The 23,614-nt window shown below is 41.9% G+C and overlaps 1 protein-coding gene across 5 annotated transcripts in view; it reads right to left on the reverse strand.

The window, feature by feature from the left end:
- Positions 1 to 23,614, reverse strand: part of RPTOR (regulatory associated protein of MTOR complex 1) — a 370,661-nt gene that overhangs the window by 24,294 nt on the left and 322,753 nt on the right. For 3 of the 5 annotated variants that reach the window (XM_083148832.1, XM_083148830.1, XM_083148828.1), the window contains 4 exons: positions 12,375 to 12,493; positions 7,939 to 8,081; positions 7,293 to 7,479; positions 3,988 to 4,098 (listed from right to left, as the gene is read on the reverse strand). In XM_083148832.1, the coding sequence (XP_083004958.1) occupies positions 3,988 to 4,098; positions 7,293 to 7,479; positions 7,939 to 8,081; positions 12,375 to 12,493 (560 nt within the window). The remainder of the gene's footprint in view (positions 1 to 3,987; positions 4,099 to 7,292; positions 7,480 to 7,938; positions 8,082 to 12,374; positions 12,494 to 23,614) is intronic. The other 2 variants (XM_083148831.1, XM_083148829.1) reach the window with 1 other exon arrangement.

Raw genomic sequence — 23,614 nt, forward strand, 5'->3', positions numbered from 1 at the left:
ATACTTGGAGGTGAGTCGGCCAGCTCCTTCTAGTATACCTTAGATCTCCTGGAAAGTGTTTTTGCTGCCATCTGCATCATCGGTGCTTCAAGTTATTCACTACCGTTTTCGTGCTGGACATATCCTATACACCGATACTGCTACCTATTCTCTGGGCAAATCTACTGCACGATTTAAATTACAATTATGGATGTCTCTCTAATCCTTGTCCTCATTCAAGCTTCTACCCAGAGACTCATCTATAAACTTGAAGGGATACAGGTGGGAAAATTTCCTCTTTCCTTAACCCCTGAAGATGGTGTGGATGGGATTACAGATGCTGCATCTATAGGTTATAATTCTGCGGATCCTATATACCCCAAGGCCCTACAAATGGCAACATCTTCTGCTTTCTATAGCCCTGTGAGCAGGAAAGTTACAAGCAGAACTATTCTTCTTGACTATTCTATGGAAACATTTTTCCTTCTATGCACCACTGAGTCATCCGATGTTCCAGATGGGAATATTATATCTCTGTGTAATAACCCTACAAGATGCACGGAACCTGCACAAGATGTGATCTGGCCATTATACGAAAATATCCCCGGTCTGTTGGCTCACTGTCATTACACAACTGAGGGCTGTGGAATATCCGTATCATCTCCAAAGAAGCTACACATGTCTTTGCCGACCCCACAGGAACCTCTGTGTCAAAATACTGGATGCTTGGACATTTATCCTGGACTATGTAGGGATGGGACTAATACTTGGAGTACCCCATATCAAAACCTATGCAAATGGCCTGACTGAAGATATATCTAATGGAGGGGTTCTTTCCCAAATGTGACCGCTTTACACTACACTTTGTTGCTCAATACTATTACATATCCTGTTTTGTTTTGTTTTTTTCACTTGATTTTATTTGTCTGCTGATGGTACTTCATCCTGTTATTTTATATGTATGACTATAATAACTATACAATGTTTATAATAATAATTCAACTATATACATGCTTCTGGTGGGAGAGCCAGCATCAACTTGGTCTAAGGTCATTAGTCTTTTGTCCCCGTACACGGGTAGTTGGCCGGACTAAAGTTTTCATGACGTATACTATCTATTTCTAATATATGATGCTATTGACACCTTTCAATATATTTTATGACCCTACGTTCATATATCCTGTTTTACTACTTTAAACCATTTTGTAAATTCTATTTACTCTTGTGCTGCAAATATTCTTATTCTCCAATATTTGTTCCTATATAACATTTTGGGTACTTGTTTCCTAGAACGGCCACAACGATTTAGATCGTTGTGGTCGTAAGATAAAAAATCGGATCGATCGCATCGCATGCGATTTGGTCGCATGCGATGCGACCGATCCGACCGACCGATTTTTCACCCGATTTTTTTTTTTTTTTCACCTGATTATTTTCAATTGCCCCCCCAAATGTTACTAAGTGGGCTAGACCCCACGATAGACGTCAACCCGAAGCGTGGCGAGCGCAGAGAGCCCGCGAGGGGCGGCGGTGCGCGTCCTCCGACCTTTTCATTCCCCTACTATCCACTAGGGCGTGGAGTGAGAATAGAATAGTGTGGCGAGCGCAGCGAGCCACCGAGCCCGAAGCGTGGCGAGCGCAGCGAGCCCCGCGAGGGGACGCGTATAACTTCACAGGTATACGCGTCCCCTCGCGGGGCTCGCTGCGCTCGCCACGCTTCGGGCTCGGTGGCTCGCTGCGCTCGCCACACTATTCTATTCTCACTCCACGCCCTAGTGGATAGTAGGGGAATGAAAAGGTCGGAGGACGCGCACCGCCGCCCCTCACGGGCTCGCTGCGCTCGCCACGCTTCGGGTTGACGTCTATCGTGGGGTCATGGCGGGCACATAAAAAATGTGAAATGGGTCATATTGGCCCATTTCACCTTTTTTATCATTTTTCCCTATGTGAGATGGACTTAATCAAGTCCATCTCATCTTGTGCCATTATAATGGCACAAGACCGACAAGATCCTCCCGATTTCAATGTTAAAAGATTTTTTAACATTGAAGTCTATGGAAAAATCGGGTCAATCGGTCGGTCGCATCGCGGCCGATTTTAATTGGTCGCGACCGACCGATTGACCCGATTTCTGTCAATCAAAGGGAAAAAATTGTAAAAAATCGGCCACATCGTGAGGATCGTGTCCCTTAATTAAGAGCCACGATCACTCACGATTGTGGCCGTTCTAGGAAACAAGTACCACATTTTGTATATAACGGATGCGAAAACAGTGGTTATAAGAGATCTATTTCGATCCGCATATACCTGTGGTCTAAATCTGTGCCCTTGGTACATCCTGAAATATACTGTGTAGCCTTGTACAAGACTGAATCATTTTTCTATTGTAGCCACACTGCAGCATCCTTGCTATACTAGCTAATTATTACCAAGTCATTGCCCCATTCAGCCCATTCGCCTGCTATCCGACAATGGGGGGGGGGGGGGGGGGGGGGGGGGGGGGCGGGCAGGGGAGGGAGGATTAAAGGTGGGAAGTATGGGAGGGGTAAGTTAGTTTTTTTGGCACAATTAGCTAATAAAAGCTAAAGGCCACTAATTTCTTCTCTTATAGGTAAGGGGTAGGTTCTTTATGGGATCCAAGTACGCCTGAGTCTGGGGTGGGTTGTACAGGGTGGAGGGTTTTATGGTAGGTTTGTTTTGAGGGTTTTTGGGGGGTTGTTTTGGGTAGATCTAGAGGGGAACTGGTTTAGTGGGGAAGATATTTAGATTACTATAGAGTTCCTGACAGACAAGGGTGGTAATATACTTTTGAGTTTTAATATCCTGAAGATGCGCTCCTCCTTCTCCTGCTTTTTCCATTGTTGTTTCCGCTGCCCGGATGGCGCCTTCGGGCAGTGGTGTTCTACATATATTGATAGAAGGAGCTCGATACTCTCTCACTCACCCTAAATATGTCCATTACCTCATGTTTAACCCAATTGATGTTTGACATGTTAAATGTACACTGTGTCTCTGTCGGGATTATGTGTTGGGATGTTATTTCCTTTTTCTTGTATGTAAATCTTCTCCAATAAAAATTACTCAATTTAAAAAAACAAACACCGATATTCTCAAATAATGATTCCTAGAACTTTCATACTTTAGAATTACATGACAATTCACTGGAAGGTTCAGTTTCGAAACATGGCAGCGGAACCATGCTCTGTCGTGAAGTGTAAGGTGTGAGGTGTAAGGGGAGGGGAGTGTAGAATGGAAGGAGGAGTTTAAAATCTGCAGGTACAATCTCAACTGTTGCTGAGGCCATGGGTTCGATTCCCACCATGGCCCTAACTGTGCGGAGTTTGCATATTATCCCTGTACTTGCGTGAGTTTCCTCCAGGTACTCTGGTTTCCTCCCACAATCCAAATATATACTGGTATTTGGCTCCCAACAAATTAACCCTAGAATGTCTGTGTGTGCATGTACATGTGGTAGGGAATATAGAGTGTAAGCTCCACAGGGACTGATCAATGGGAATGTTCAAATATTCGCTGTAAAGTGCTGCGGAATATGTGTGCGCTATATAAGAAACGGTTAATAAATAAATATTTACAGAATTATTCCTTCATTTGTTTATAAAAACGGTGTACATGTTACAATGCCTTCTCCCATTTAAATGCAAACCATAAAGACACAAACACAATAATTCCCACAATGACCCTGGTGAGCTATAACCATTTTAAGATATTTGGGAAAAGTTAGACGACTATTAGCCTCCATTAGGCTCACAGCATTCCAATGGACGCATAATAATTTTAAAGGCTACTTAGGGTCCTATTGGTGCTCTTTACCATTACATAGTATGTCAATAAGTAAACTGTAATTCTTTATAAATGTAACACCAGAGTCCTCTCAGTAGCCGTCTCATGATGAGATGTGTCACACTACAGGTGGTAGCAGGGAATGTTACTCAGTCAAGTTCAGCAGGCAACCCAAACCAGCACCATTGTGATTTACATTTACTGTACCTTCATAACAGGCTGAGCAAAGTACTTGGCACTCCAGTCACCAAATCCAGTCTGCAGTGACCCAGATATGAACCCCTTATGGGCAATAACATCATCTCCATCATCTGCCGTCTAGGGGGAGATTTATGTTAGTGGTTGAAAGTGCAATGTGACATGAAAAGTCCGACTGTACCAATTATTACGGTCATTTTACAAGGGGTGCATAAAAATAAAAATGTTTACAAAGTCATTTAGGGGGAACTGGAAACTACCGTTAAGATATATTAGATTACATCTGAAATAATCTGCATGATTCAGTCAGATCGGAATTACAAATCACGTCCAGTATGTGCGCTCTATCCTCTATCCTCATGTCGTTCCTGCTGGTCAATTCTTCCGATCCTTTGAACATGCAGGAAGATTTGTTAGAAATGCTAATCACAGCATACTCCTGGATGTGGCCACTGAAAATATCTTTTGCAAGATTGCATAGTGTGTATGTACTATATGGTCTGTCCCAGGGATCAAGGGAAATCATTGATGATATTGCATGGTTTGCAAATCATCAAATGTGTACCCACCTTTAGTTCCGCGCCGTATCACCATATTGGAAAGAGAGCAGCACAATCTCACACTGTGCCTGTGTCATTGTGCTTGCCCACAGTTGCCCTTGTGACATGGCGATACTCTGCCACTGCTATCAGCAGCTGCAGCAGAAGTATGAGCAGAAAGGTTCTCACACCCTCATCGAACGGACCTTAAAATTAATAACATTTGCCTCATGCTTAACTGGGGAATACGAATTAAAAAAATAGGGGACATCTCTTAAATACGTTGGCTAAAACTATTTATGTGTAGCGTACACTTGTCCCAACTTTCTGGTGACTAACAAACGGCTATGGGTCATTGGGTCGATCCAATTTAGCTTGACGTGCATTGGGTCGGCCGCTGAAGGTTGACCGGCCTTAGATCGACACCTGAAATAGGTCGACATGGTTGGAAGGTTGACACAAGCGCTAGGTCGACAATGGCAAGGTCAAAAGGTCGATATAAGGTCTTCACATTTTTGGCCCAAATGTCAACATAGACACCCTCAAAACGTACCTCTGCGTTTGGCACACTATTCTATTCTCCCGCACTATAACGGTCGACCTTGCCATTGTCGACCTCATGCTTGAGTTGACCTTCCAATTCTGTCAACGTTAGCCATGTCGACCTATTTCAGGCATCAACCTAATGACTGTATCCCCCTAATAAACTTAGTCATAGAAACAGCAACATTAAATTGAAATAACGTTGCTAGGAAAATACTAGAAAACAGGCGTTATAAAAGGCCAACATGTCATTTCTGATTCAATCAAATGCAAAGTTCATCGCATACAAAGCATGTAGAATCATGGATGGCAACTGTAAAGCTCGGTACACACGGAGCGATTGGTTGCTCAGCGATATATCACTCAGTGACCGAATTGCTAAGTGTCCTGTTTGTCAGCGACCAGCTGATGAAAACAGAGTCACTGCAGGAGAAAGCCGCTGGTCGCAGGAACATGCTCCTCCGACCAGCGACCAGTACTGGGCTGGTTGAGGGAGCGCACTCCTAGTGATTGTCACCAAGCGGCTGTATACCTGGAGATATATATAGGGCCAGATGCACTAAGCTTGAAAAGTGATAAAATGGAGAGTGATAAAAAAACAGCCAATCAGCTCCTACCTGCCATGTCACAGACTGTGTTTGAAAAATGTCAGGCAGGAGCTGATTGGCTGGCTGTTTATCACTTTCCATTTTATCACTTTTCAAGCTTAGTGCATCTGGCCCATAGGCTGAAATCGCCCTGTGTGTATGGGGCATAAGGAAATGCCTGGGACAGTGCCAGTTATAAAATATTTGTCTCTTTTTTTTTTTTTTTTTAGCAATGACCAACTACAATATAAAATTGTTGTTCTGCAGATGATGTCCTTTTCACCATGTATTTTCATGATGTAGGCCATCTAAATGAAAGCGTATAGTAGAGGAGAACTATATATAAAATAGTGTACCAGGGTCAGGCGATACATGACCACAAAAGAAAGGCTTGGATGCATTGAAATATCATCTTAAGAGCCATACACACTGGGCGACTAAGCCCAGTGTGTATGGACAGCGATGATGCCAATCATCGCTGGGGGGAAAGCCGCCAGTGCATACACACTGAGCGGCTTTTCCCATGCCCGGTGCCGACGGAGGGGGGAGGATGGTGTTGCATTGCACAGAGCTGTCCTCAACGCCTCTCATCTGCTGGTATTACCAGCAGATGAGCGGCTTTCCCGGCGATGATGCGGGAGCGCGCAGCAGCGCTCATCGCCGGGGCATACACACTGGGCCGCTTTGAGATGAAAGCCGCTCAAACAGGCGGTTTTCAGCGGCTTTCAACTCAAAGTCGCCCAGTGTGTATGGGCCTTTAGAGTACTGTAAATCCTTGATAAAGCTTGGTCATTTAGCAGCCAGCTTATGCAACCCCATGGCTCACACAGCTGTCCGATGGTGACGCAGGTGAGCCGATGGTGACGCAGGTGAGCCGATGCTGCGCCTAGGATGCAGCATGGATCTTTAATGTAGTCAGGAGGCATCTACTTATGTCAGACACCTCCTTCTGCTTTACCTTATTGCTGTGCAATGCACTTTCCAACCACATATGTATCAGGCAGCAGCACACCGCTTCATATTTCCTGCTTACTAGCTGTAATGTGGACTGGTCCAGTCATATAATGTCAGGGAAAAATTAAGTCTATTCTACTCCCCTCTACAATGACCCTGATAAGCACAGTCATGGGATGGTCAGATGGACAGATTTGGTCTGTGTGATCTTCTCGGTCACTGAACGTGAACACAATATAGGACTCATTATGCTAATACACACCTGCTGTTCATGAGCAAAAAAAGGCCAATACAAAGTGTGCATGCAACGTGATCATTTACAGAGCGAGCAGCTCACATGAAATAAAATATTCATGAGGAGCGGGCAGCTTTAGAGAGGCCAGGGAGTTGTCAGCGTGGCGTGTGAGGATAGGAGTAAGTGGGGCACACACACACTGCTGTGTGATTTTGTGCTGAGCAGCTCTGTGCTGTATTCTCAAATCCAGTGGGTATGTAATGATTCGATATATATCATTTTCTGCTGTAGTCTGCCTAATGCTGTGAAAGCTGTTACCTATGATTGCATAAGCTAAATTAAGCCATATTTAACAATTTCACAGCTGTAAAAGCTTTGTAAAGACATTGCTCCAGACGTTAATAGGTTATTACTGCTAAGTGCAAAGTATATTCTCTTGCAACTGGGATGCATTACCTGGTCTGGTCCTTTATCAAACATCTTGCGGGTACGAGGGAACTGATGGGAATGGGGAGTATACTGTACACCAATGTTCCCCCCAACATTGGCTGGCCGGGCAGAAGGCAGATCCCTACCGACAGCTGGTTTGGTCACATCATTGGTAAGACTGGAACTGCTGGCGCTGGGAGTGGGAGGTGATCCCCTGAAAAGGCGTTAGGAAAACGAAAGGTCACTCTTTGCCACATTGTACTGAAAAATAGGGGCAGAGACAGTACCGCAGGGAACAGGCAGAAAAGCTGGTGCAGAGAGAAATGGGTTTCCCCACACTGTAATTATATACCACAACTCATACTGGCCTACATGACCCTTAGGAAGAAAATGTTCCTGGGCTTACCTGGTAACGTATGATTGCCAGCACCTGTGTGGAACTAGGTAATTGCTAAGAAAGGTGTTTCACCACAGGTGATGGCAATCATACATTACCGGGGAAGTCCAGGAGCAGAGCATTTTCTCCCACATGGAGAGGGTCAGGTAGGCAAGTATGCCACAACTAACTCTTGTTATTACAAACTTATCTTAATAGAACATATAGTACTTTCTATGTCAGGGTTAGGGTTAAGCCAAATACGTTAAACAAGGACAGGTACAGAATGTTTCTCACCCCACTTGCTGGATATGCATCCCCTTATTAGTAGGACTTGCCGGAGCAGACTGTGTAAGAGATGAAGCATCCAGTATACGCTGGGGGCGAGTGCTCATCGTAGCCTGTGGAGACACAGGTAAACCTGAAACTCCTGTAAGAAGCTGTGTAAAGGGAACGGAGCACAGAAATGCCGTAAAAATGCAGCGTTATAATTAACTTAACTTAAAGTCATATAAAGACCAGCAAGAGCTGACCACTTTACCGAGAGACAAACACCTGTGCAGGCCGGCTTTCAACAATACACTCTTGGCTTCCAGATCACTAGTTTCCTCCCATGATAACGGGACTGGTAGGTTCATCAGCTTGTCACCTGCACTGACTCATAGCCCTGATGTATGTTTGTGTGGCTGCACTAAGCGGAGTTGCTGCTATTAAAGGCATTAGAGAACCATTTAAAGTATGGTGGATTTACAATCCGCAATACAAGTCTGCATTGTACTGAGTGTCTGTAATTAATAAAAACATGTCAGACCTTCTTCCACTTTAAATGTGCCCTTGAAAGAAGCACTATTCAAGAAGAAAACAAAGCAAATAGGTATTTTGGGGTTATTTTTAGGAAACCAGTGAAATATATAACTTGCAATACACTGGTTGCAGATGGGTGTGCACTCGTTTGTGACGGGCTGTAGCTGCTTTAAGCTTTAACCAATCACATACAAATCCACGTTCAAAAGTGATTACCATACAGTACACCTGCCAGCAATGTGATGGTGATGGACATTGTAGATTAGCTGCCTCAACAATGCTCCAATTCTCCACCAGAGAAATGGTGCCTAACAAAAAATATCAAAGAAAGAATTTTAGCTTTAGAGCCCCACTTCAGCCCCCATTAATGTCTCCTCACAAACCAATCATTATCTGTGATACTGTTGTTATGGGAACTGCGGCACTCAAAAAATGACAGCATCCATACTGAGCTGCCAGTGGCAGGCTGTGGTGGCCATAACTAATGACTGCAGCTTCTGGGCAGGGGATGTTTAGATGCAGGTACAAGAATTGGGACCCAGCACACCAGTGGGTGTCTGGTGTAGCCCTCAGAGCCAAAACAGTTTAGGCTTAGGCCGAGCGGCAACCCTAAGCGGCTAGTGTGCCGTAAAGAACTTAACATAAACAGCCGACATGCCTACTCCAAAAATACTGCATAATAAAATCCGCCAGTGGAGGGGGGAGGGGGTTAACAGGGTATGGGTTTAGCACCAATAGATTTCACTATTTAGTGCCTACTCCTCAGCCTCACCACTTAACTCACCGTATTCCAGTGTCCCTAAATAGGACAAAATGGGAGATGTCTATTTTTACTTACATTTTGTTGGTTTTTAAAAGTACGCTACAGATGGAAACAGGTCTGACATGATTCATCTTTAAACAAAGACCAGAAAATTCAACAGGGGTGTGTATATCTTTTATATCCCCTGAATGAATCATCCTTCCTTATTCCAGTGTTAGTGTGCATGCTCGCGCATCACTACATAAAGCGAGATCCTCTTAGATTCTACAGTACAATTTTACGTAAGTGGAGCAATACAACAGCAGCTCACTGTTACATTATTTAAGTGGGTTTTATATGCTTTAAAATATGCTATACTCCTGCCATGCGAACAGGATGGGAATGGTTCCATGAATGGAGTGTTTTCAGCCAATAGGAGAGCAGGATTGCCAGTACTCTAATAACTCTTACATCACCACAGTCTACACTACTGCAAATCAGATTTTTGTGAGAAAGGGGTTACCAGGGTCAGTTTATCTAATCAAAATCTGTACCCCGCTGCCTGGACCTCTCAAAATCCCAGTGTTCAACCTGACTGCTCTGAAACTTAACCTTCAACATGAAAAATAATAACAGTTCTTTATATAGAACTTTTCTCCCAACAGAACTCAAAGTGACTGCTTAATTTGGTGATATAACCATGAACAACGACTTCTGCTTGTGTGTGGGGGGCAGAGAACTTTAAACTAGAAAGAAAATAAAATGGTCTGGGGTCAGGAAAGGATAACAGGTCTGTGGATGTTTAGGAGTTAAATAAACAGAATTCTCTATAGCATGGTATCCATACTTGGGCACAGGTGACTTAATCAGTACCTTTGTTATTTTTGATCTGTGCTGAAGTCAGTATGCCGCCATTCAGTTGACCACTATCGATTGACAGTCAAAAATGTTAACACATGAAAAAGGTCGACATGGTGAAAAGATTGACACAAGCAAAATGTCGACATGGCTGACTTGGTCATACTTTAACCATCCCAGTGGGCATAGAAGGGAGAATATACTAGTGTGCCGGGCACAGTGAGCCATGCGAGAGGACGCGGTACACTTATATTGTGTTCAACATAGGCACCAAAAAACAGTTTCACATGTTTGTTGACCTTCTCCCATGTCGACATTTTCATTGTTTCGATCTTTTTCATATCAGACTTTTGCATGTGTCGACCTTTTGACTGTCAACCAATAGTGGTCGACCTAATGAACCATACCCCTAAAGCATGGGTATCACTGAAGCGGCACTGTTAGTGTGTCCTGACAATCGCGGTTGGGAATGCCTGCTCTTTAGGCTACACACATACTGACACAATCAAAGAGAAAGCTTCCTTGTTCATAAGACTCCGCCACAGGGGAACAGCTCAGCACCACTGTGTATATTGTACACACAGAAATGCAGCCACAATAACATTTACTATAGCAAGGCAGCGGGGAATTCCCCACCAAGCTGCTCACATCCCCATTATCCATCTTATAGCATTAGCAATTATAATCATTAATTATCGGGTTTCCTCTAGACACTAACCCTACATTTATCTTGTGTAAGCTATAAAGAGGACATGCAAGCAATACAAGACCCCAATTCGCTCATTAATTAGTGTTGTAACAATGGCATCCCACGCTAATTGGGAGTCTATCATCTTGTGGTCTGACTAAAGTATAATTCTTGCCTTATCTTCTGCATTTTAAAATAAAATAGAAATAGCAGGTAGAAGAATAATAATAATATTTCTATTCTATTCTATGTATTTATATAGCACTTTTCCCCCAATAGGACTCTGCATGTTTCTAATGAGAGATGCTGCAGGATCCAGCAGTATCGTGGTCATGCTACCTGTCGGCCCCTCTATGGATAAAGAAGTAAAACATGACAAACATTACTTGGTCAGCCAAGCGGTCACTTACTGTATATGCCTGGCTGGCCAACAAATGATGTGTTTCCTACAACTATGCTGTAACAGTGCTACTGGAAACCGGGGTTGTTCACACGAAGAGGATAGGAATACTTGTTGCTTTAACCAATTAATGAACAAGACAATTTCTCATTTAGTCAAGAATAACTTAATTGTTTCCTAGTTCATTGCATAGTGGGCAAATATTTCTGTACATTATATAGGGCAATTTGGCAAAAATACACTTTTGTATCATTTAACTAGTGCAAACCAAACCAATTTATTCACCTACAATGTTATCAACTAGCACTGCTATATATATATATATATATATATATATATATATATATATATATATATATAAACAGGTATTGCTGCATTTAAATTTTACATTTTTGAGTATGGCAGGATTTTTAAAATATTTGATCATCTAGTTTGATGAATCTCTCCTTAATAGCACTAGGGGACATGTACCCCTTTCACATCGCATCTCCAACCTGGGTTTTTGCCGATTGGTGGCGTATGGCCCCCGATTGAGGTGCGGTGTGAAAGCGGGTTAAACCCAGGTTGGCTTCTGTATAATAGGCAACATGGGTTTAATGTCAAAGCGCCTGACTCGGGATCGCAATCCCGGGTCCGACCTGTGTTTGTGATGTGAAAGGGTTATTAGTAAACAGGATCAAATAGTACTGGAAAGCAGCAGAGGCTTAACAGGGGTCTCCCCTGCACTGTACCATATCTACCCTCTGCTGGTGAAAGTACTTGTACCAATGTTCTAAGAAATCCAATTTAGCGCATTTTGCATTCTGTTTTCTGCAATTGGGAGGCCAGGTTCTCTCTCCAAATCACCCATTTACAGCAGTGACTAGTGAGGGCAGAACTCAGGGAATCCCCAAAATTATTTCTACCTACTGACAGTAGATATCTGGAGGCCATCACACTGCTGTTTCAATGTAGCAGGTGCTCTGTAAGAGATTCAGTGAACGAAAAACTAAAAATGAAATCAGGTTTCAATGATTACATTCCATACCCACCTCTCACTGATATTGACATAAACCCTAAATGTAAACTAAACCTAAATCACTATGACATGTAGCAGTGGGGAGTGAACTCTCTCTGAACTCTCACAGAACACGGTTTACTCAATTTAAAGAGGTTGCTTGCCAGACATTGCAAGAAATACAAAAATGAAACAGTAGACAAGATGTGTGCACAGAGGAAAAGGCTGCCAAGAAAAACTCTACCTTGTAGGCAATGCTGTTCAGCACTTTCATGGCAAGGTCTGATGCTTCTGGGTATGGGTCTGCAGCGAGGTGAAGCAGAACCCTCCATATCTGAGTATAGACACTATTGAAAGAAACTCCTGCAATGGAAACCAGGTGTAAATATGATCAACCAACTATTATAAGGCCTAAAAGAGTTTTTTCTCTAGCTGTTCATAGGCAAATGCAAGAGGGGGGGGGGGGTCTGGTTGCCCAGAGCCTCTTCTCTTAGCAAATGGCTCAAATTATGACAACAAAAGCATGGGTATATAATACTAGAGATTCTGCTAGATCATGCATTATAAGTAAAATGACAGACTTCTGGCACATGCACAATGGCAGCAGCTTCTTCTATTAAGTTTGCTGTGTGCGTGGTTCTGAGTCGTCAATCAGTGCACTGGACCAGAGAGCAGCTGCCAGGAAGGAGAGACAGAAGTCTTACTAGAAGCTGGGAGAATGTGAGCTTAGTAAAGTGAAAGTGCAGTACTGGTTCTATTATGTTTGTGCAGTTATTATGGTATCTTTAACCTTTTCATGACAACTTATATATATTAAATATGTTTGATACAGCCACATATCATATGTAATTTGAAATATTGATGCTATTCTGAATACAGTATGCAGAGTATAAAAACGATCAATGTGTACATTAATGTCCAGTTTCATTACAAGGTTCTGCTATTGCTCCCCCTCTTGCACCAATGTTCTACAGAGTGGGAGACTGCATGTGAAAACCCCCCTCTAGAAATCCTGCATTTGCCACTACAGTTGGTTATTGACATGCATTCCATATGATGGGAAATACTAAATAACAGTTAGTCCCCTTCCTACTTTCAAAGTTAGTATTATAAATCAATTCAAGACTGAACACTGGCAATTGTTGCAATAGATAAACATGGCGCTGGGCATGGCACAGGGTAAGAGGTGTGGCTGAGGGAACATCATTCATACTGAAAATTCTCAAAAAGAAGAATAACTAAATAATTATACTGTACATTTATGAATGAAAAGAACATTTCTTAAATAAAAAAAAAAATACGATTCAACTGGAATCACCAACTATTTGACAACATTTTACTGGAGCTCCATCTTTAAACTGTTTTTATTATATAGAACATTTTTTTAAATCAATAAACAATATCAGCATCAATATTTTCTCACTTAGGGCCTTATTCTAGTTGACTGTTTCTGACAAAGTCCTTCTTAGATGGACAAAACCATGTGCACTGCAGGGGGGCAGATGTAACATGTGCAGAGAGAATTAGATTTGGGTGAGTTATTTTGTTTCTATGCAGGGTAAATACTGGCTGCTTTATTTTTACACTGCAATATAGATCTCACTTTGAAGTAAAACCCCACCCAAATCTAATTCTCTCTGCACAAGTTACATCTACCCCACCTGCAGTGCACATGGTTTTGTCCATCTAAGAAGGATTTTGTCAGAAAGAGTGAACTAGAATAAGGCCCTTAGTATATACAATGTATTTCACAGATACTGCTTTGTCAATTACAGCATTAGATCATATTAATATAGAATTGCATCGAAAGTTAAAACATAATAAACATAATAATATTTTTTTATTAATCCATTATTCAAAGCCCCCCGATGGGAATTGCATTAGCTGAGGATTTAACCATTTCATGACAGTGATGGGACATTGATAAATACTGTATCTTTTATATATGTATTTATTATTATTAATTACTATTACTAATGCTATTATTATGGGATAAATCAATTTTTACACAGTAAATAATAATAGTGAAAACATCTTTTTTTTTTTTATTTATATGATGAATACATTTTTATTTAAATATGCTGGTACACAAAGCAGTCGAAGTTCACCCCTGGCATTGCACTCGTAAGAACTGCAAATTGTCATGCTATAAAGAAAACGTACTAATCAGTCATCCAACCGCATCAACACCAGCGTAGTTAATTAAAAATTAGAATATGCATGAACAGAGCTTCAAAGATGTGTGATGCTCAATAATAAGACTCAACACACACATGCACAATATACTCTGTCGTTCATACCAATGTGACAAGCATGGGGAAGAAGACACCAAGTAACTTTTGGGGAGTTCCCAAATTGGGTTGTGTAAAATGTACAGGGTGCACCACCTGTGGGTACATGCTCAGATGTAATACTATTAAACATCCGACCCTGCCTAAATCGTTTAAGATCTTTCATAGACTAGGATGTACTTCCAGTTTTGAAATATATGTACTTATATGCCCATCGGCAAGACGGATTGCCAGTTCAAGATAAGGATGGCGCAGCACATACAAGCAACTCGTGCTGCAGTCCTAACTACAGTCATAACTGGCACTAGTACACAACCTGTTGCCAGGCATTATCTGGTCACTCCCCCACTGCATTGAAACACATGATTATTGATCATGTCCTGCCTCTACGGCGTGGCGGTAACAGGTCAAAATTATTGTTCCAAAAAAAGTCCAAATGGATTTTCCTCTAAAACCCTCCCTTATTCATATCTAAATTTAATAATAAATCTACAGATATTAAGAAGATCATCTTAAAAAATTCAGAGATCTTAAAATATGATAAAATTCTTCCAGCAACTTGCACTAAACCTAAAATGGTATTTAGAAGAAATAGGAATATCAAAGATCATATTTGCCCTAGCCTCCTACCTTCTCTCCCCACTACATCCCAACCATCCTGGCTCCCCACTAAACCTTTAGGGAATTTTAGATGCAATAAAAATATATGCCTTACATGCAAACATATGCGCAATAAGGCGAATCAAATAACCTCTTCCTCAAATAATAAGACATTTGGGGGGAAATTTACTGAAGGAAATTTGTAAAAAAATAGGTGTATTTGTATCAAGAAATACACTTATTTTTGACATTTACTATCCCAAAAATATGGCAATTTGTATTCGTATTGATAGCACATCAATACAAATACCAATTGCCGTATTTTTGGGATAGTAAATGTCAAAAATAAGTGTATTTCTGGATACAAATACACCTATTTTTTTACAAATTTCCTTTAGTAAATTTCCCCCTTGATGTCAAACATTTCATGAATTGTGACACGGAGTACTGCATATATATCCTTGAATGTCCATGCCGACTTCAATATGTCGGTAGAACAACCCGCAGTTTAAAATCCAGATTTAGGGAACATCGTAACAACATTTTGAAAAAAAACCTCAATCATAGTATCCCTCGTCATTTTTTAAACCATCATGACGTGGATCCAAGTGGCCTTTTGGTGATGGGAATTGACCACATTATTAACACCAAGAGAGGGGGCGATCGTTTTAGAAGGCTGTGCATAGCAGAGTCCTCCTGGATTTTTAAAATGGATACTCTTAGCCCCCTAGGCTTAAATGAAGCCCTTGATCTCACCTGTATGGATTAAAAGACAGAATCTGTCAGTTTAGTCCTTCTGTTCAAGGATTATACTTTCTCCAGTCTAGCACAGCTTCATCTACAATCCAAATTCTTAATTCTGTCAAGTCATTTATTGTCTCTTAAATTCCAAAAACCATGTATTCTTCATCTAATTCCCTATATATCACCTTCCTTCCTTACCCTTTCCCCCCCCCCCTTTTTTCATTTTACTCTATCCTTTTGTATAGAGATTTATGTCCAATTTATGAAACATATTAGCATAAATCTGGATAACATTGTATGGGCTGGGGAGACCGGGGTCTACCCCAGACACTTGGGAGTACCATGATGCCTGGGGTTTGCAGTCCCCGCTTCCCCCACCTCATACAATTGTACCCCAAGACTATTATGTACCGGTGTAATACCACCAGAACTAGATAAATCTCAAATCTTGAACTTTCAAAAATCATCGATCCATGTTAAGTATTCATTGGAGAATTATATTGACTACTGACGCCTCATTTACATAGATTCTCTATATATGTATGTATATTTATTTACTTTCTGTATTCTGGATTCTATGTCTCCCGACCTTTATAATATGATGTCCCTCTCTTCTCTTCTACTCTTTACCTGCTTCCTGAACTTAGGTTTGCCCAAAATAACTCTGCTTAAAATAATTCGACTAATATCCTCTGATATTAAGCTATTTCTGATCTCCTATATACGCTGATATCTATATGTATCTTTCATATGCAACTCACCATCAAGGTTATATATATAAAAAAGAAAAAAATCCTCTGACTTGTATTTAGACCCTATTTTACTATGGTCCTTAAAAAGGACACAATTATGTTAATGAATAAAACAACAAACAACGAACAAAATATTGTTATTCTGATGTATCCAAGAATTTCCTCTCTCTCTATATATACTGATAAAAAACTTTGTGACTTATAACTAATCCAAGTATTCTGACCACTCTCTATGTGGCAGTGGATTTGTTAAACTATCTAATTGATTAATTAGTAGTATTGAGAATGAATTTAACATATCATGTCATTACGATCATCTTTTCTTACTTTTTTACGATGTCATTTATTTATTGTTATATAAAATATATTTTGTCTATTTTCATTAAATACCAGACACATTTGTAAGTTTTATTATATGAGTAATTGATTATATATTGAATAAAGTACCAATCAAGTTGACACCTTAAATAGCATAGAGGTGGACGTGTAAACTTTGTCTTGAAAAAGTTCCCGGTTTCCTGGGGAACGAAACGCGTTGACGCACTTCCGCCCTGAGCGAAGCACTTCCGCCCTAAATCTTCTCACCCCTGAGGTCGCGATCACTGTTCCGGAGCTGACGTACGCCCGGCACTTAAAAACAACGGCTACCTTCTGCCACTCACAGCGCTTCCACCACAAAACGCTGCTCCGGATTGCCAGCCACCAGCCAGACGCCCCATTTGGGGTCACTGCATTTCCCATCCAATCGGGTTGAGCCGTAATTACATCCAGGCTCCCCGTTCAAAGGGTCTTCTACAGCAGGATACCTGTTTGCGGACATTACACCACCGCGTGCACTGGGTTGAGCCCCCCTTACCATCAGGCTCCCCGTGCCCTCCGGTCAAATTCTACAAGGAGGGTGAGCATTATACAACTGGACCAAGTGTGTTCCCTGACTGACAACATCTTGCGTTTATGCGCTAACAGGCTTCACACAGCTTGTCCACCGCTCTAACATACCTGCTTTGACCTATGCCATTCACCTTTTCTCCCCCCCTGACTCCTTACAAGCTAACCTACTGGCTGTTTTGCTACTAACCAATTACTGGCTGCTTGACTATTACATATACCCGCTTTTTGGATATATCCAGCTAAATAAATCCCTTCAGCTTGCGACCTCATTGGAGTGGGATACTCAAATATTATTAATCTAATTGCCTACCTGTCTTTATATTGTATTATATTTGTTTTTAGACTAAATTGCTGTCTAAATTATATGTAATTCATTTTTTATTGTGTGTTTTTTATAAAATTTAATACGAAAACTTCAAATGTGTCTGGATACTGTTTTGTTCAGCATGGTTCACAGGCTATCCTATTAGACCCAGCAGCGCAAGTGCAAAAACCCTTTTTCTGTACTTCTGTGAGACGTAGCAGTCTCATCTGCATCTGCTGCAGCTGGTAATCTAAAAATTTAAATTAATCATTGGTATTTCACCAAGTATACATAGAACTACTTTTGTAGTTCATTTAGCGCCAGGATCTGTGAACGGGGGTGGACTGCTGTTGGAACCCTCCCCCATTCATAGTTCTCTCCTTACAGTCATAACTGGCACTAGTACACAACCTGTTGCCAGGCATTATCTGGTCACTCCCCCACTGCATTGAAACACATGATTATTGATCATGTCCTGCCTCTACGGCGTGGCGGTAACAGGTCAAAATTATTGTTCCAAAAAAAGTCCAAATGGATTTTCCTCTAAACCCTAAGGGTTTAAATTAAACAATGGGTTTGCATTGTTTTTTTATAACTGACTGAATAATGTATCTCTTATATGAGTGTGGTCTGTATAAGCTTGCCAGTGCTTATGTTGAATGCAGAGTTTCCAGCATCCAAGATGGTGGTGAAGGGAGCACAGGCGACTACGGCATTCGCCGGCTTCCGTCCAGAAGGAGGGTTTGGTGATGGCTAGCAGTACAAGAATGGTGAGTGTTATTATGTATTTTGTGAATAACATTGAAATGTTGGCGTCCAAGGCCGTTTCGGTGTAATCTGTTACTGAGTGCCACCGTATGCTGGTTATATGGGATGACTCTGCTGTTGGGGTACATTCACCGGAGGGCACCAGGACTTGCTCTACCTTATATATGCAGTGAGTAATTGGAAGGGATTCAATGAAACCCTTATTGTTAAGGAAGAGCTGGAAAAAGTGGAGTGGATCCCTCACAGCTGCAGATGACAGTTTGGGGATGGTGCCTTGGTCGCTTGGCTGGAGGATTGACACTGTCTCACAAATCTACAGTGTGTAGTGCGGAGTGGGTGGGCACACTTGACCAGTATGCCTTGCCTTGGTGTGCAAGCTACAGCTGCTGCAGCGGCCAGCAAGCCGACTGTAGGCTGAAGTACACAGTCTCCGGCGGGCGCAACTCCGTGTAGACTTGTGCTGCTGTAGGAAGCAGACTGGCTGATCACGGTCCTCCATGTATCCGCGTCGGCAGGGGGAACACCCTGTGCTGCTTGTGAATGTCCATGGATTGGACCAGAGTGTACAAGGGGGATTTTTGCCGGGGGTATATGCTCCCAATCAACCCTTTGTGTCCTCAGTCTGCCGATAGTTAGGGGAATCCACTCCACTCCAGCATTTACACTTGCCGGGAGGATTACAAAAAATATTTGACCAACACAGACTGTATTTGGGATTACCCCCCATGGAGTGACTGCTACTACTGTCCCATTTGGTCCAATCCAGGACTTGGTAACTATTTGTTACACATTTATGCTAACGCATTGATATGGCCTTCTTTTAATTGAATAGTGCATGCATGCAATTTATCAAATACCTTTTATCCTTTATTTTATTTTATTCTATGTGTGTTATTTAGTGATTGTTAATTGTGTAAAAAATTTATATTGATATACAGGAGGCGCCTACTGGTTCTTGTTTCTGGTATCTCTTGTATTGAGGGCGGCAACCCTCTCCCAGAAGGCAGCCACCTGTGTATAAGCACAATACACCATCCCTAGCGCTCAAGTTTTGCTCTATTTTCTTGTTAAGGAGGGGGCCTGGCCACTTGGCAATCCCACTGCATTGCACCTGGTTTGCATTGCACCTGGTTTCGGGTAGCAATAATTTACTTCCCAATGGAAGGGGCAGGGGGAGCAACAGAGCCGGCCCTAGCCTAAATGACACCCTAGGCAAGATTTTGGCTGATGCCCCCTAGCACCGCCACTAGTTCCGCCTCTGACCCTGCTCCCCTTTCCCAGCACCATCAACCCTCATCATAGCAGTCATCATTTGGTGCTCCTACCTGCAATATTTAAATAGAAACAGTGCACACATTCAGTGCGCAGCCCATACAGGGGTGTGTTCTTGCTGGGAAGGGGCATGACCACCCAATAGTACACCCAATTCAAATTCTGCCACACAGTAGCGCAACTTTATTCACAATATATCATGCGATGGTGTCCCTTATGCACGTTACATCACACAGTAGTACCACTTTACCTTATATACATTACTCCTCACATTTTTCACATTATACCCTTAGAAAAAAATCCTGAGAAATTATTGTATTTTAAGCACCTCCATGGCCACACTGCAACCCAGCACAAAGCAGTGTCTTATTTGCACACAAGAAGCTTCCGATGATTAAAATGATATGTGGCATGAATATATTCTGTGTGCGACTGTGGCTGTACTTGCATACGGAATGCTATGTTACAGTGATTTCCATGAATACACTATTTCATATGCAGATACAGCCTCACTCACACACAGAATATAGGCATGCTGCATATCATTTTAATAAGCAGAAGCTGCTGATGCCCCAAGGCATTCCAAATGCCCTAGGCAATTGCCTAGTTTGCCTATGCCTAAGGCCGGCTCTGGGGAGCAATGAGCAACTACAGTGTATATAAATTGACCATTCTGTCCCAGCGAACACCCCAGTATTCTCTTATCCCCTCTTGACATCATCGCCGATCCCTCTTCCTAAACATAGTTACTGGATGCCTGAGCTGTCTCCGCCTTGCATCTCAAACTTATCTTCCTGTTGAAAAGCGGACCTCAGCGGGGGCAGAAGGTAAGAGCAGCGCAGGAAGTAGCAGTTGGCGGATCATGCACTGGCAGACAGCACTGTACCATATATGTCATCCTGTTAGCGGCCAGCATGTGCACTCCCTGCTCCCCTTGTGCTTCGTACAGCCGGGAGCGAACCACATCCTCCCAGCCACTAACAGCCATGCGGGTACCTACAGCCAGCCCTTCTGCTCCACATACCGCGGCATCTGCTCCTGCAACCGGAGCTGCAGAGAGGCCAGGGGGTCACACAACATCACACAGTACAGGAGGACTCTATTCATATTGTCATAATACCCAGCCCAAACCCTAACATCCTTGCCCTTCCTCCCACTGTCCACCCCATATCATGTTTTTTTTTTTTTTTTTGGGGGGGGGGGGGGGGCGCTCTTTCGAAATTTTGTTATGGGGCCCACAAAGTACTAGTTATGTCATTGCCCCTAGGGTTTGAATGAATCCCTTCCACTTTTCAATTCATTTTAGCCTGTGGTTTTAATTGATTAATGCTGTCTTATTATCTTTGACACTATGACTATTATCTGATAGTATTTCAGATTATGTGAGTCATATATACATTGACATTGATTCATTTTGTACAATGTTTCGTAAAACATCACCTTGCTGTATTGTTTTTCAGTATGTTGATGTATTTTGGTTGCTATGGGGATAAGGCTGCCATTGATATGCGCCGTGCATTGTGCACTGCTAGGCGTCCTTGTGGGTATACCTGGAATGTCAGGTAGGAACTTTTGGTTTTATGGTTTGTATCCTGATGAAAATCTGAAATGATTGAAACGTTGATTCTCATTCACTTGTGTCTATGTTAATTATTTTATTAAAGTGCCGCACCAACCATTCTCTATATTCGGGCTCCCTTTTGTTGAATGAGTGCCGGTTTGGCTATATATATATATATATATATATATATATATATATATATATATGGATAGCAGTTGTGGGCTGGCGCCCCTTAGTGAGATCTTGTGGGCTGGCGCCCCTCATTCCCACTGAACCTGTACACTGGCACACATCTCCTAGAGGACAGTGATAACCGTATAGCCGATCAATTTGTTACTGCATACTGAATGCACCTATTCTCGAGTATACATTGATCTAAAGCGGCCCCTGAATGAGAATGTCCACCAGACAGGGCTAATTGGAGGAGCAACAACCAATATATCGAATGCTTATCCTAACGGCTTTTATATCTTAATATCCCTAAGAAGTGAACAGATTGTGGGCGTATTAGCAGGGAGAATACCCTCGAACCCTGAAATCCCAAGTTATTTTAAACCTCTATACATATACGGACCCAATTGATTATATGTATCGAACTTTTTGAGAGATCAAATACCTTGTTTGATCTTGTTTCATCTGGACCAACGAAATATTGAGGGTACCTTGGGAGTTATAAGAACCTAGCATATAAATACAATCTGAAGACACCTTTTTTACCAAGAAAATAGTGGAAATTGTCCCTATACTTTTAGCGAACCCCTGATGAAGTCCCGTGTGGGGACGAAACGCGTTGGGATCGTCTATATTGCTATTGTGAAATACACCACTGAACTTTTTATGGTCTGATCAAACCACCATTGTAGTGTGGAACCAGAGACATTTTAATAAACTTATACAAATCATTGGACTTTATTTGCTTGTTTATGGAATTCTGACTAAAGGCTTTATAGATCTAATTATCAAAGATCTCACTAAGGGGCGCCAGCCCACAACTGCTATCCACATCCTTCTTGTCCCCATCCAACAGGGCTCCATGTAAGTTTGGCAGCCCCCACAAAGAAACTACTAAAATTAGTGGCGCGATAAGAGAGTCTGCTCCCCATATATATATATATATATATATATATATATATATATACACATAGACACACACACATGCACTTGAGCATACACATATGTACTCTATATATGTATCTTAACTTATAATAGAGCACCAGAAATCTTTGAAGCTCTGTACAGAAAAGTTTGTTCTACAATGCACATATGTTATTAGCACTTAATATTGCTCTATTAACACTCACACAGGCTTTAATAAACATGGTGACTGCTTCTTATGGGGATTTATTTAGATACCCTTTTGTTGCCATTCATTCATATGTAGTAATTGTGCTTCCTGACTAGACAAGACTTGGAGATCCAGTGCATGGTGAGTAACCCCAGGGAGAAGAGAAAGGATTGGCGATTGTATCTCTCTTCTCTGACTGATCATTTTTGAAGGTTTTTAAAACTTCCCTTTGATGAGAATATTTCCCCTGAATCTGTGCGATTTGTAGCAGAGACAGCTATTAATGATCACTGTGAGCCCTAGAGGACTCTGAGACTGAAGCCAGCAAACTGGGATCAAAAAGGAAGAAGGAGAAGATTAGAAGCAATAACAGAGTGGTGGGAGGAGCGCACGGAGTGAAGAAACCGTATAATGAAAGAGGAGGGATGGTAGAAGAAATGCAGAGAACAGGGCAGCTGAAGTGATGAATAGAAGTAGGACATGATGTAGTCCTGGTGCGATGAGTCTTGCGGACAAAGGACGTCACTGTATCCATCACGCACAGCTTCTTAGAACATGAAGAAAATCAGGAGGGTAAACTCACACTAGGAAAACTGGACGAGCGAGACAGTAATTTGAGCTTTCATGGTAATAGTGTGGGCTCACTTTGTCCCATACTGAGAAACATATGCACCTCAGGATCAGTAATCAGCATTATAAACGGCACTTATATGTTAGTTGGGCACCCACTATAGTTAGTACGCTCATACCCCCACTAAATACCCCCACTATCCATGTCGGCATGGAGTTGAATTTACATAGTGTGGTGAGCCACCGAGCCCGAAGCGTGGTGAGCGGACGCGGAAAATTAAGCAATAGCTTAGTGGGCGCCCAACTAACATATAAGTACCTTATAAACTAAACAGGATAGAACTAGGTGATTCACTAAAGGAAAAGGACCTAGGGGTGCAAATTGACAATAAACTTGGCTGTCAAGGATATTGGATACTAGCTTGTAGAAAAGGAGGTATTGAGGC

Source organism: Crinia signifera, chromosome 6 (assembly GCF_055691185.1).
Source record: "Crinia signifera chromosome 6, ASM5569118v1, whole genome shotgun sequence".
Lineage (NCBI taxonomy): Eukaryota > Metazoa > Chordata > Amphibia > Anura > Myobatrachidae > Crinia > Crinia signifera.